The 14,903-nt window shown below is 43.6% G+C and overlaps 1 protein-coding gene across 2 annotated transcripts; it reads left to right on the forward strand.

Annotated features, from left to right (window-relative positions):
* Window positions 1-1,010: 1,010 nt before the first annotated feature.
* Window positions 1,011-12,175, forward strand: LOC106611297 (calcineurin-like EF-hand protein 1). 2 transcript variants are annotated; one of them, XM_014211342.2, is made up of 7 exons: window positions 1,011-1,365; window positions 2,036-2,108; window positions 3,487-3,567; window positions 4,739-4,875; window positions 5,296-5,357; window positions 7,996-8,118; window positions 9,257-12,175. In XM_014211342.2, exons 1-7 carry the CDS (start codon window positions 1,299-1,301, stop codon window positions 9,308-9,310), a joined length of 597 nt encoding a protein of 198 aa, XP_014066817.1. In that variant the 5' UTR covers window positions 1,011-1,298; the 3' UTR covers window positions 9,311-12,175. The 2 variants fall into 2 exon arrangements, with proteins under 2 accessions (XP_014066817.1, XP_014066818.1); XM_014211343.2 differs by having other exon boundaries at window positions 1,013-1,365; window positions 4,748-4,875.
* Window positions 12,176-14,903: the final 2,728 nt, after the last annotated feature.

Genomic DNA, 14,903 nt, shown 5'->3' on the forward strand with positions numbered 1-14,903 from the left:
TTACCTCTCTGAGCTGACGTTACCTCTCTGAGCTGACGTTACCTCTCTGGTGCTGACATTATCTCTCTGGGGCTGACGTTACCTCTCTGGGGCTGACGTTATCTCTCTGAGCTGACGTTACCTCTCTGGGGCTGACGTTATCTCTCTGGGCTGACGTTACCTCTCTGAGCTGACGTTATCTCTCTGGGCTGACGTTACCTCTCTGGGGCTGACGTTATCTCTCTGGGGCTGACGTTACCTCTCTGGGGCTGACGTTACCTCTCTGGGCTGACGTTACCTCTCTGAGCTGACGTTACCTCTCTGGGGCTGACGTTACCTCTCTGAGCTGACGTTATCTCTCTGGGCTGACGTTACCTCTCTGGGGCTGACGTTACCTCTCTGGGGCTGACGTTATCTCTCTGGGCTGACGTTACCTCTCTGAGCTGACGTTACCTCTCTGGGCTGACGTTACCTCTCTGGGGCTGACGTTATCTCTCTGGGGCTGACGTTACCTCTCTGGGGCTGACGTTACCTCTCTGGGCTGACGTTACCTCTCTGAGCTGACGTTACCTCTCTGGCCTTACGTTACCTCTCTGGGCTGACGTTACCTCTCTGGGCTGACGTTACCTCTCTGGGGCGACGTTATCTCTCTGGGGCTGACGTTATCTCTCTGGGGCTGACGTTATCTCTCTGGGGCTGACGTTATCTCTCTGGGGCTGACGTTATCTCTCTGGGCTGACGTTATTTCTCTGAGCTGACGTTATCTCTCTGGGCTGATGTTACCTCTCTGAGCTGACTTTACCTCTCTGAGCTGACGTTACGTTACCTCTCTGGGCTGACGTTAACTCTCTGAGCTGACGTTACCTCTCTGGGCTGACGTTACCTCTCTGGGGCTGACGTTACCTCTCTAAGCTGACGCTACATCTCTCCGCTGACGCTGACGTTACCTCTCTGGGCTGACGCTGACGTTATCTCTCTGGGCTGACGTTACGTTAACTCTCTGGGCTGACGTTACGTTACCCCGCCGTGACGTGGACCACCGCCCCGCTGTCAAAAGAGTGTCCCAGCTAACCACTCCGCGGAGTGTTGAAAACACAAGACCAAGTTGACACCTATCCGGTCAGCTGTTTGAGAGTCAAACTCGGAATACTTTAAAGAATATCATCATCATCAGTAGGATTCAACCGTAAACCATAGCCACGTTACAAAATTGCTAGCTTGCTACCTTCGTTATACCCATCTTTTCGATAGCTAGCAAGCTAATCTAAACCGCCGAACAAATTGTTAGCGTAGACATTTAGCTTCTGTGGGACTTTACAATGGGATCCAGAGCGTCGACATTACTGAGAGAGGAGGAGATTGAAGAAATCAAAAAGGAGACCGGCTGTAAGTTGAATTGTCCACTTTTACTAATGCCTGTTAACCTAGCTAGCTTGTTAGCTGGCCAACGGTGTGCTAGCTAACTCGCTAGGTAGCATTATTGGCTCTAGTGTAGTCTGTAGCCAACTAGCAGTTAGATGACTAACTCCCACTCTACAGTAAACAAGGCGCATTGTTCCACCTAGATAACTATATATTTGTGTTGCTAGTTGGATTAGTGTTTGTACATTACGCCAGTACTAGTTAGTGTGTTGTGTTGTGGTGAGGTGTTATGTTTTTCTACTGTCCCTGGAAATGAGCTGATCTGTGGACTGAACAGAGAGACATGTCATTATTGTGGTGTGACATAACATACATATGCGTTATTCCAGTAGATCACAGCAAAGAAACAAACTAACGTTAAATTAGGAACACATTTTGTTGATTTAAAAAGGGACATACTCTACATTTCCTTCTGTTACATTTTTGTTTTTGTACTTAGTTAGTTCACCCATCTAGGTGAGACGACCACATGTTGTAAGGACGTTTTTTCCTCAAAAGTAGCGCTTAGTAAAGTCAGTGCTAGTATGCTACATTATTGTACTCCTTTGTGTTAAAAGGTTGTAGTAGGTTGAGACGTGAGGCATTTAGAAGCTTATTCCCAACAATCTTGTAACTTTTTTATGTTTCTTTGCAGTTTCCCACAGCCAGATCACCCGGCTCTACAGTCGCTTTACCAGCTTGGACAAAGGAGAGAACGGCACGCTCAGGTACAGTACCATCCAACAGCAGCACTGGCATACATACATACACATGTGTGTGTGAAATGCTTTGTGAAACACTCAGTATAACCCATACATACATACACATGTGTGTGTGAAATGCTTTGTGAAACACTCAGTATAACCCACACTGAAATAACCAGAAGGTGGATATGAGATGTCTGCAAGACATTTTTTTTTATTTTGACTGGGTTCATGATTACCCTTTCTCCCTACATTTGCTTCTCCTGTAACATCATCAGAGCCAACTGGGTAATATTCCAATGAAACTGTCTGCATGCCAGTGAATATCGCTGAGATGCAAGTGACCATTTCACCTACTTGAAAGTGGCAATGCAAGTATTTTCTGAGCCGGTGTGGTTTTGAAATTGCGTGCACGTTTTGACGTTTGTAGCCTCCGTTCTGTGCACACACAATTCCGTTGGCTAAAAGGCTTTCCTCTTGGCTCAGGCATAACCTACAGTACACACTAGTGGTGTATTTTTCCACTGGGTAAGAAGTCAAGAACTAGATTTTTTTGTCCTTGGTGTCGGTCTAGTCTTACAACACTGTTTGCAATATCAACAGCAGCAGTTGCTTGAATCTGTGTGACTAGACCTCACTACGTAGACATGTCTTACCGTCAGATCTAGCGCACGCGTGACGGCAAACGTTAGACTAGATAGACCGTCTTGACTGTTCTCAATGTTCTCTCTGATCTTCAGAGGAAAATGGCCACCTTTTTAATCACAGCTCTTTTATCTCTCTGAGTGGTTTCTAAAAAAATAACGTCCTAGATTCCAGCCACACATTTTACTCTCATTTAACCAGTGTCTTTGAAATGTTACTGACTATTAAGCTGTGGTGTGGGTCAGTTTCAGGTCACTACATGACTGTAAACACTTAAATGTAGTCACACATAGCCAGTTCTGTGTCCTCTGTCACTGAAGCAACCAGTCTGCATTATGGGATACAGTGGGTCTGGCTAAAGCCAATGTGGTGAATCCAAGGTGACTTGTCTTAATCATTCATCAGTTGACACAACACTACAGCCACATCCGCTCCCCTGGGCTGAATATCTCACCCGCAGACACACACACCACACACACACACACACACACACCACCTTGGCCACGTCCGTTCACCCAAGCACACTCTCAATGTTGCGAGTCAACATTTGGAATCAAATCATAAGGCCAAATGAACATTAGAATCATTGTCATATCATCACACTATTCAGTGTCCTATCAGTGATATCTGCCCCGATTTATCAGGTAGTGTGACGTGGGGACTAATTCTTAGCCTCTGAGACTATAGATCAACATTCCCTTTTGTTGTCATTGAGTTCATCCTAACTCTCCTCACACTGTCTGTCTGGTTTGTGTAGTCGGGAAGATTTCCAGCGGATCCCAGAGTTGGCCATCAATCCTCTGGGAGACAGAATCATCAATGCCTTCTTTCCTGAGGGGTGAGTAGTCTCTGTGTCCTTCGCTGGTTTCCTCAAGGGTGCACATAGCCGGGAGTCACCACAACAACCGTTTTTAGTAATACATTAAACATAGGTTAAACATTTATTTTGTTGGAACAGGGTTACAAATGAATGGTTTGTGTGTATTTCACAAAATATTCAAATGTTTAAGACAAACGGCACATTTTTAAGCTAGTTTCTGTAAACATGATGGCTGTGGTTCTGGATCTTTGAAATGGACATGAAAGTTCCATGTTTTATTGATGACTTGGATAGGCCTATATCATTACATTCCCAACACGACCAGTGTGTAGGCGACTTCATTTTAGCTGTGGCTTATAGTGGTTACTGATCCTCTGGACTCTAGAGATAGTCTGGTTCACAGCAGTTCCACTGCAGATTGTAGCATTATAGCCTGGTCCTAGATCTGTTTTGTGCTGTCTTGACCACTTGTATGGTTATTTTCACCATAGAATTTAGTAAGAAGGCACAAACAGATCTTGAACCAGGCTAGAGCATGACTGGAGGACAGGCAGGGAGCTGTTCAATCAGGACAGGAGTCTTTTGTCTGCAGTGCCAACGTGTACTATTACACTGTAATTGACTAGCTAAGATAACAGTGGCATCACACTGACATGATTTTGTGTGTTTGTTCAAGGCACTTCTCAACGAATGACCCACGTCTGTCTGTCTGTCTGTCTGTCTGTCTGTCTGTCTGTCTGTCTGTCTGTCTGTCTGTCTGTCTGTCTGTCTGTCTGTCTGTCTGTCTGTCTGTCTGTCTGTCTGTCTGTCTGTCTGTCTGTCTGTCTGTCTGTCTGTCTGTCTGCCTCCCTGCCTCCCTGCCTCCCTCCCTCCCTCCCTCCCTCCCTCCCTCCCTCCCTCCCTCCCTCCAGAATGAATGGCCTGGTAGAAGAGGGTCGCATTGCTCTAAGGTGTAGTGACCTCGAATCTTAACTAGTGAAGGACTGTTTTAATGTATGGTTAGTAAGCAAATGATACAGTTTAAGCTTTCACTACCGTACCCTAGAAATGATGCTCAGTCTATATGTTAGGCCTCTGTTATAGCCTACCAATTTGAGTGGTGGTTGACTGGAGTAATTGTTATTTGACTGGGATGTAGGATTATTTATTGATGGGCGTAAGTAATTGTTATTTTCACCCCACTGTGTTGGTCGGACAGGGAGGACCAGGTCAACTTCAGGGGCTTCATGAGAACACTTGCTCACTTCCGTCCCATAGAAGACAACGAGAAGAACAAGGACCCCACTGCCTCCGAGCCACTCAACAGCAGGAGCAATAAGCTACTCTGTGAGTCAGAGGCTAAGGGGTCTAGTCAGAGGCTAAGGGGTCTAGTCAGAGGCTAAGGGGTCTAGTCAGAGGCTAAGGGGTCTAGTCAGAGGCTAAGGGGTCTAGTCAGAGGCTAAGGGGTCTAGTCAGAGGCTAAGGGGTCTAGTCAGAGGCTAAGGGGTCTAGTCAGAGGCTAGTCAGAGGCTAAGGGGTCTAGCCTGGTCACAGGTGTGTTTGTACTGTCTTGCCAACTCCTTGTCAAGACAGTACAAACAGTCTGGGCACATCTAGCTTGGATCCCAGAACCGTTGACTATTTCTCTATCACCTTCTTCCACTACTCTTTTTATTAAAAAGAGCTTGAATTTTTATTTTGATGATGGACATTAAAATGCTTTTTGAAATGATGACTTAACATTAAATTCTTCCATCTCTTCTCCAGTTGCTTTCCGGCTGTATGACCTGGACAGAGATGACAAGATCTCCCGTGACGAGCTGCTACAGGTCAGGATGGGGGTCAGGGTTCAAATTATACCCTCTTGGGGCTGCCCAACAAGTCTTTGATGTACGCTCAACAGCGTATTGTCATTGGAGAATCGGGGCTTTACTGTTGTGGACTATGTATCAGGATGTTAAATACATTTGGACCTACAATAGAGCTGAATAACCAGCTCCAAGGGAGATACTCCCTTTCTCTGCTTTTATTGAAAACACAGAGACCTTTGTCTTAGGTTTGTTACACAAGTCATGTTGTAATCTGAGCCTACTATAGTAAATATAGAGACTGCCAAAGAAGAAGAAAGGGGGGTATTTTAGTGATCAGAATATTTTATTATTGTAACTTCTTAAAGCATTTCACCTTGAAGGAAGGGGAAGTTACAATGTACTGAGACAATTGTGTAACTTTCCAACCCCCAACTAAATGTTTTGGGCTACTTTTTGTGCAACCTTCCTCTTCTGTAATCTCTCATTGTATTGGCTGGGTAGTGCCCAATGATATATGACCTGTGTGTCTAGGTGGGCAGTGGCCAATGATATATGACCTGTGTGTCTAGGTGGGCAGTGGCCAATGATATATGACCTGTGTGTCTAGGTGGGCAGTGCCCAATAAAACCGGTTTGTCGGACTGGACTGGGATGTGCCCAACAATCACTGTAATCTCAGGGTTCAATGACTCAGGAGAAGCTGATTTCTTGTTTTGAAAACAAAATGGCTGCCTAACATTCTTTATATCATGCACATGCTTTGAGTGCTTACCCCCCTACATTAACACTGGAATTTCAAACCTGAATTATTTTTGCACTCTTTGTTACCAGAAACTTAAGTGGGTTTTTTTTTTCATTTTTTTTTTCACTTATACTCAGTATTTATGTACAGTTGTGGCCAAAAGTTTTGAGAATGACACAAATATTAATTTTCACAAAGTCTGCTGCCTCAGTTTGTATGATGGCAATTTGCATATACTCCAGAATTCTATGAAGAGTGATCAGATGAATTGCAATTAATTGCAAAGTCCCTATTTGCCATGAATCCCCCAAAAACATTTCCACTGCATTTCAGCCCTGCCACAAAAAGACCAGTTGACATCATGTCAGTGATTCTCTCTTTAACACAGGTGTGAGTGTTGACGAGGACAAGGCTGGAGATCACTCTGTCATGCTGATTGAGTTCGAATAACAGACTGGAAGCTTCAAAAGGGGGTGGTGCTTGAAATCATTGTTCTTCCTCTGTCAGCATGTATCGGATCATCAAGAACTTCAAGGAGAGCGGTTCAATTGTTGTGAAGAAGTCTTCAGGGCACCCAAGAAAGTCCAGCAAGCGCCAGGACCGTCTCCTAAAGTTGATTCAGCTGCGGGATCGGGGCACCACCAGTACAGAGTTTGCTCAGGAATGGCAGCAGGCAGGTGTGAGTGCATCTGCACGCACAGTGAGGCGAAGACTTTTGGAGGATGGCCTGGTGTCAAGAAGGGCAGCAAAGAAGCCACTTCTCTCCAGGAAAAACATCAGGGACAGACTGATATTCTGCAAAAGGTATAGGGATTGCTGAGGACTGGGGTAAAGTCATTTTCTCTGAATTCCCTTTCCGATTGTTTGGGGCATCCGGAAAAAAGCTTGTCCGGAGAAGATGAGGTGAGCGCTACCATCAGTCTTGTCATGCCAACAGTAAAGCATCCTGAGACCATTCATGTGTGGGGTTGCTTCTCAGCTAAGGGAGTGGGCTCACTCACAATTTTGCCTAAGAACACAGCCATGAATAAAGAATGGTACCAACACATCCTCTGAGAGTAACTTCTCCCAACCATCCAGGAACAGTTTGGTGACGAACAATGCCTTTTCCAGCATGATGGAGCACCTTGCCATAAGGCAAAAGTGATAACTAAGTGTCTCGGGGAACAAAACATCGATATTTTGGGTCCATGGCCAGGAAACTCCCGAGACCTTAATCCCATTGAGAACTTGTGGTCAATCCTCAAGAGGCGGGTGGACAAACAAAAACCCACAAACTCCAAGCATTGATTATGCAAGAATGGGCTGCCATCAGTCAGGATGTGGCCCAGAAGTTAATTGACAGCATGCCAGGGAAGATTGCAGAGGTCTTGAAAAAGAAGGGTCAACACTGCAAATATTGACTCTTTGCATCAACTTCATGTAATTGTCAATAAAAGCCTTTGACACTTATGAAATGCTTGTACTTATACTTCAGTATTCCATAGTAACATCTGACAAAAATATCTAAATACACTGAAGCAGCAAACTTTGTGGAAATGAATATTTGTGTCATTCTCAAATCTTTTGGCCACAACTGTACTACATTTAGGTCATCTTGTACTTAACATCTCTGGTGTTAAGACTTAGATAACTGTACATTTTAGACCCTAAGGAACTTTGTCAACATATTCCAGGTTCTAGAATGACGGTTGCTGTGAACATGTTTATTCCGGGTTCTTAGAATGACGGTTGCTGTGAACATGTTTATTCCGGGTTCTTAGAATGACGGTTGCTGTGAACATGTTTATTCCGGGTTCTTAGAATGACGGTTGCTGTGAACATGTTTATTCCGGGTTCTTAGAATGACGGTTGCTGTGAACATGTTTATTCCGGGTTCTTAGAATGACGGTTGCTGTGAACATGTTTATTCCAGGTTCTTAGGATGATGGTTGGTGTGAACATCTCTGACGAGCAGCTGGGCAGCATTGCTGATAGGACCATCCAGGAGGCCGACCAGAACGGAGACAACTCTATTTCCTTTAATGAGTTCATCAAGGTTGGAAACATGAACTATTACCTAACGTAGAATCAGTGTGAATTATACCGTGGCGTTCCGGGCCGTTACTCTCAGCACAGGACCTCCTGTGTGCCAAATAGTGAAGATGCCATTAACAAACAAAAAATATATAATTTATTTGAAAATGAACACACCCAGTCAGGATGTTTTCATCTTTTTTTTTGTCAATCAAATCACTTATTTTTTTAAAGTAGCCTACCTGCACGTTTGTCCACTACAAAATAATTCCAGCCACCGAATGGAAAGGGACATCTGTTACTCTTAGAATTACACTGGACAAAAGTATAAACACAGTGTTGGTGCCATGTTTCATGAGCTGGGGGGGGACTGACATTTTCCAGATGCACAAAAAAGCTTTTATCTCAAATGTTGTTCACTAATTTATTTTACATCCCTGTTAGTGAGTATTTCTCCTTTACCAAGAGAATCCATCCACCTGACAGGTGTGGCATATCAAGAAGCTGATTAAACAGCATGATCATTACACAGGTGCACCTTGTGCTGGGGACAAAAGGCCCCCTTTTTTTTTCAGTTTTGTCACAACACAAATGCCACAGAAGTCTCACGTTTTGAGGAAGCGTGCAATTTGCATGCTGACTGCAGGAATGTTCACCAAGAGCTGTTGCCAGACAATATAATGTTAATTTCTCTACCATAAGCCGTCAGGGAAACCTGAGAAGGGGCTTCGATACGGGACTCTCCAGGGATGACTAGTGTAGCCACACAGATTATTATGTTTGTAAAACTATGATAGAGAGGTGGGGATGTTCGTTTTAATTAGGAATACGTTTTTTGTACTAGCAGTACAAATTGTGTTTTAATCAAAGTTTGACTTTGTTGTATTTAGTGGGACCCATGTCTCATTCAGGGGAGACCCCGGGCCCCATCTAATTCACACTCTGCCTGAAATGTACATTATGTTGTCAGTTCTACAGTACTGACTGTGTTGAGTCCCCTGTTGGTATTTGTGCAGGTGTGTTTTGCGAGTTGTTAAACTGAGATAATATTGATGGTAATGTAGTATAATGTTAATCACTGCAGGTGTTGATGGCCTTGTTAGACCGAGGTAATGTATCATGTTGATGGCCCGTGTTGTTGTTGTCGTCGTCCTCCTCAGGTACTGGAGAAGGTGGACGTGGAGCAGAAGATGAGCATCCGCTTCCTGCACTGAGACACTAATGGGCTTCCTGACAGGACTGTCTCTGATTGGACCCCATTCTGACAGGACTGTCTCAAATTGGCTGGACCCTCCACCTTCACAATGCCCGTTGGACCAAGACCCAAGCTGTGTCCCTACTGGCACCCTATTCCCTATATAGTGCGCTACTTTTGACCAGGGCCCATAGGGCTCTGTTATGTAGTGCACTCATTTTGTTTAGGGCCCATCGGTTCCAAGTCAAAAGTAGTGCACAACATAGGAAATAGGATGCCGTTTCGGACGCAACCCCACTCCCATCTCAACACTATGCACTCTCTCTCTCTGACCCTCCTCCATACAGTACTATGCTCGCTCTCGCTCTCTCTGACCCCTCCTCCATACAGTACTATGCTCGCTCTCGCTCTCTCTGACCCCTCCTCCATACAGTACTATGCTCTCCCTCCCTCCCTCCCTCTCTCCCTCCCTCTCTCTGACCCCTCCTCCATACAGTACTATGCTCTCTCTCCCTCCCTCCCTCTCTCTAACCCCTCCTCCATACAGTACTATGCTCTCTCTCCCTCCCTCCCTCTCTCTGACCCCTCCTCCATACAGTACTATGCCCTCTCTCGCTCTCGCTCTCGCTCTCTCCCACACCAAGGATTTGGTAGAACAGATAATGTTAGTTTATTATTTCTGCTCTGTAAACTGAAGGGAATACATGCGTGCCTTGAGATGTTTTATGTTGACTCTACTACGTCTCTCAGAGATGGAACCTTATTTATTGTTTAGACCGTTCAAGGTTGAACTAGATCTCAATGTTTATTACCAAGGCTCTCTGTGTTATAACACCTTCATGACTTATAACATGTTTAAAACATGTTAAAAACATGTTTGGTGTCGTTCCATGTAAGGTAGGGCTTTATTGTGATGTTAGCCAGGGCAGAAAAGGCCAAATCTATCCTCTTTATTTAAGCTAACTTTTTTATCAACAAACAAAAAAAGTGTTTCTGCTTGCTTTGTCAGTATGAACATGCAGATGTAAAAGATATGTACATTTCTCTCTAGTAAGGTGTGATGTGTTATTGCTAACAAGGAATGATGTTCGTTCCTTTCTTTCTCACTGAGCAACAACTTGTTCTCCAGGGCAGGGTTTCCTAAACTCAGCCCCCTCCTCTTGGGTACATGTTTAGGTTTTTTCCCCAGCTGCACTACACAGCTGACTCAAATACCCAACTCCTTATCAGGCTTTGATTGTTTGAATCAGCTGTGTAGTGCAGCTGGGAAAAACAATAAAACGTGCACCCAAGAGGGGGGGGGGGGGGGGGGCCCAGGACCTGAGGAACCCTGCCCTAGATCAAGTCTGTGCTCCAAATGTCACCCTATTCCCTTCATAGTGCACTACTATAGACCAGAGCCCTATTCCCTTCATAGTGCACTACTATAGATCAGAGCCCTATTCCCTTCATAGTGCACTACTATAGACCAGAGCCCTATTGAGTGAATCTTGGCCATTTGGGACTCAGTCTAAGTTTCCTCAGTGTCTGTCAATAGGCCACGCTAGTATTGTCGGACACTATTTTGCAATTACCCTTTTTTTGTTTTTGAGAATTCATAATTTTTTTACATTTCTTTACCCACTAGTGCCATGGTGTTGTTCTCCCATCCTTCAATATCATAAGGGTCAAATGGGAACTAAGTTGTTATGTTACTTTGTTACGGTTCCACCAGCCTAGCTACAGCCAGTCAACTGTTAATGCCCATTTCTCATATGTGTCCCAACTGGTGCACTATGCCCTATATAGTCCACTACTTTTAACCAGAGCCTTATGGCCCTTGATTAAAAGTAGTGGTCTGTATAGGCCCTATATAGTGAAGGGAAAAAAAAGTCTAATGGGCCCTGGTCAAAAGTATTGCACTACAGAGAATCGAGTGCCATTTGAGAGACAGCCCTTGTGTTCGACTGTCTCAGACAGCCCTGACCCTAGCTGGTCTACTGACCTGTCTCAGACAGCCCTGACCCTAGCTGGTCTACTGACCTGTCTCAGACAGCCCTGACCCTAGCTGGTCTACTGACCTGTCTCAGACAGCCCTGACCCTAGCTGGTCTACTGACCTGTCTCAGACAGCCCTGTACACAGGATGTTTGGTCAAATGTTAGCATTGTAATATTAGAATGTTTATAATATACCTGGCGTAATAGTGGAATGACAGTGTTGAGCCTTTTGTTTGTTTTGGTACACTAGCTTCAAACAGCTGTAAAAACTATATTGTTTTGTTATTGACAAGATATTTCTGTGATTTTTAGACGGTATAATGATTCCCTACGCTATTCAGTGCTTGTTTTTGCACAAAACTAAAAGTGTAGGATTTTAGCAACCAGGAAATGAGAAGGATTTGTACTAGATGACTGCTGGAGTCAGAGCAGCTTTCCCATTTTTGACAACCGATGCCGCTCCGGTGGGAGAAATCAATAGGCCAATATCCACCATTGTTGTGATTGGCTGTGATAAGTAACACTGGTGAAATACTCCTATTAGCGCCAGCTATATTATGAACGTTTTCTGAAATTATTAAAATCCTGTGTAGCACTTTTTATAACATGATAGATGGCAGGAGTTTTAGGTTCACCAGATCCTGAGAGAGATTTATTTTTCATCAATTAGTTATATTAATCAATGTGACCAATCAAGCATAACTCAAATGTATGATTTTATTTATATATATATATATATATATATATATATATATATGTATATGTATGTATGTATGTGTATGTATATGTGTATGTATGTGTGTGTGTGTGTGTGTGTGTGTGTGTTTATCCTGTGAAATGTTAGGACAATTGTAAAAAAAAATATTTGATGGAAATAAAAGAGGTGCCATGCTTGCTCAAAGTTAACTTTTTTTTTTTTTTTGTCTCGTTTCAAATCAAATTTTATTTTATTGGTCACATACACTTGGACAACCTAATAATATTTATCCATGTACGCTGTTAGTCTTTTTAGTTTAAGTTGCGCCAAGCGAGGTCTGGGATGTCCAAGACGAGCTATATAGATTGTCAGCTTGTAGTCCTAAAACCCAGAATTAAGTTACCTCAGGTTCGTTCAGCCATCCCTATAGGGAAAATGAATGGGGAAAGAATAGGTTTTCTGGAATTAATGCCTGAAAATAAAGTGAGAGGTTAACACAGGCTTAGGAGATCTTTTAAGTTATTATTTTTTTCTGAGATGGTAGCAGTCAGTTAACATGACATTTATGAAGGCTTTGTTTTTATTACATTTTTCAAAATTCACAAAGTGACGTTAGCTGATAAAGATTATCATAGGCTGAAAACATCTGATGCGTTCTGTGTTTACCACAGATCTTATTGTCGGTGTTTATACAACAAACAAAAAAACGCAATTTATTTTCCACGTAGGCTTTGTCCAACAAGCCATGGCGGAGTTAATGCCTACAAAAAGACGGCATTACGTCACAAAAATATAAACACAGCATGTAAAGTGTTGGTCCCATGTTTCATGAGCTAAAAAAAAATGTGAGATCCCAGAAATGTTTCATACCACAAAAAGCTTATTTCTCTCATTCTGTGTACAAATCTGTTTACATCCCTGTTAGTATTTCTCCTTTTGTCAAGATAATCCATCCACCTGACAGGTGTTGCATATTAAATAGCATGATCATTACACAGATGCACCTTGTGCTGGGGGCAATAAAAGCCCACTTTAAAATGTGCAGTTTTGTCACACAACACAATGTCAAAAAAAAATTACATTTACATTTTTAGTCATTTAGCAGATAATCTTATCCAGAGCGACTTACAGTAGTAAATGCATACATTTCATTTCATACATTTTTTTTTTTTTTTCCTGGGCTGGCCCCCCGTGGGAATCGAACCGACAACCCTGTCGTTGCAAACACCATGCTCTACCAACTGAGCTACAGGGAAGGATGTCTCAGGTTTTGAGGGAGTGTGCAATTGGCATGCTGACCTCAGGAATGTCCACCAGATAATTGAATGTTCATTTCTCTACCATAAGCTGCCTCCAACGTTGTTTTAGAGAATTTGGCAGTACGTCCAACAAGCCTCACAACCTCAGACCGTGTGTAACCACGCCAGCCCAGGACCTCCACATCCAGCTTCTTCACTTGCAGGATCGTCTGAGACCAGCCACCCAGACAACTGATGAAACTGTGGGTTTGCGCAACCAAAGAATTTCTGCATAAACTCTCAGGGAAGCTCATCTGTGTGCTCGTCGTCCTCACCAGGGTCTTGACGTGACTGCAGTTCGGTGTGGTAACTGACTACAGTGGGCAAATGCTCACCTTCGATGGCAACTGGCACACCTGGTTTCAACTGTACCGGGCAGATGGCTGACAGCGTGTGTGGGCGAGCGGTTTGCTGATGATGTGAACAGAGTGCCCCATGGTAGCGGTGGGGTTATGGTATGGGGCAGGCATAAACTACGGACAACGAACACAATTGCATTTTATCGATGTCAATTTGAATGCACAGAGATACCATGACAAGATCTTGAGGCCCATTGTCGTGCCATTCATCTGCCGCCATCACTTCATGTTTCAGCATGATAATGCACAACCCCATGTCACAAGGATCTGTACACAATTCATGGAAGCTAAAAATGTCCCAGTTCTTCCATGGCCTGCATACTCACCAGACATGTCACCCATTGAGCATGTTTGGGATGCTCTGGATTGACGTGTATGACTGAGTGTTCCAGTTCCCGCCAATATCCAGAAACTTCACACAGCCATTGAAGAGGAGTGGGACAACATTCCACTGGCCACAATCAACAGCCTGATCAACTCTATGTGAAGGAGATGTGCCGCGCTGCATGAGGCAAACGATGGTCACACCAGATACTGACTGGTTTTCTGATCCACGGCCCTACCTTTTTTTTTTTTTTAAGGTATCTGTGACCAACAAGATGCAGATCTGTATTCCCAGTCATGTGAAATCCATAGATTTGGGCCTAATGAATTCATTTCAAATGACTAATTTCCTTATATGAACTGTAACTTAGTAAAATCTTAAATTGTTGCGTTTATATTTTTATTCCGTGTATTTCTCCTTTTTTACTGTATTTTTAATAGGAGGAAAACGGAGGGGCGCGATTTCTGGGCATCTTCGTAGAAAGCTATGCCAGAGATATTAGAGCAAGGATGAGATTGGAGGAGATTGTTAACGATCTATTTCACTTGCGTTGTGCAATGTAGACATGTTTCCCATGCCAATAAAGCCCTATGAATTGAATTCATATAGGAATTCCATTGGGCAATGAATGACGGCCACCCAGCAGACTGTCGACCAATCGCGTTCACGTTATCCCGCTGTTGTTAAATATATCGTCACTCAAATCCCTTCTCAAAGTCAAGGTATTAAATCGAGAAAGGTGCCTATTTTCCTCGAAAGCACGTAATATCACCAATCCAGAGCTATACAGTATTACAAGTTAATTATCACACATCTTGGAAAATATTTTTTGTAATGTTGTAGTTCTTGTTGACGAAATTTCTACTAATCTTGTTGGTTTTTTTTAAAGCTTTGAAGAGTCCTTGAAGGACTCATTGTCCCAGAATGCACCGCGCGGCCCCATTGGGCAACGTTA

Source organism: Salmo salar, chromosome ssa09 (assembly GCF_905237065.1).
Source record: "Salmo salar chromosome ssa09, Ssal_v3.1, whole genome shotgun sequence".
Taxonomy (NCBI): domain Eukaryota; kingdom Metazoa; phylum Chordata; class Actinopteri; order Salmoniformes; family Salmonidae; genus Salmo; species Salmo salar.

Bases quoted from the DNA above. Each gene is read 5' to 3' on its own strand.
- LOC106611297 (XM_014211342.2), top strand. From the start codon at position 1,299: ATGGGATCCAGAGCGTCGACATTACTGAGAGAGGAGGAGATTGAAGAA. The intron at 1,366-2,035 runs GTAAGTTGAATT...GTTTCTTTGCAG, and splicing joins AATCAAAAAGGAGACCGGCT to TTTCCCACAGCCAGATCACC. The intron at 4,876-5,295 runs GTGAGTCAGAGG...TCTCTTCTCCAG, and splicing joins CAGGAGCAATAAGCTACTCT to TTGCTTTCCGGCTGTATGAC.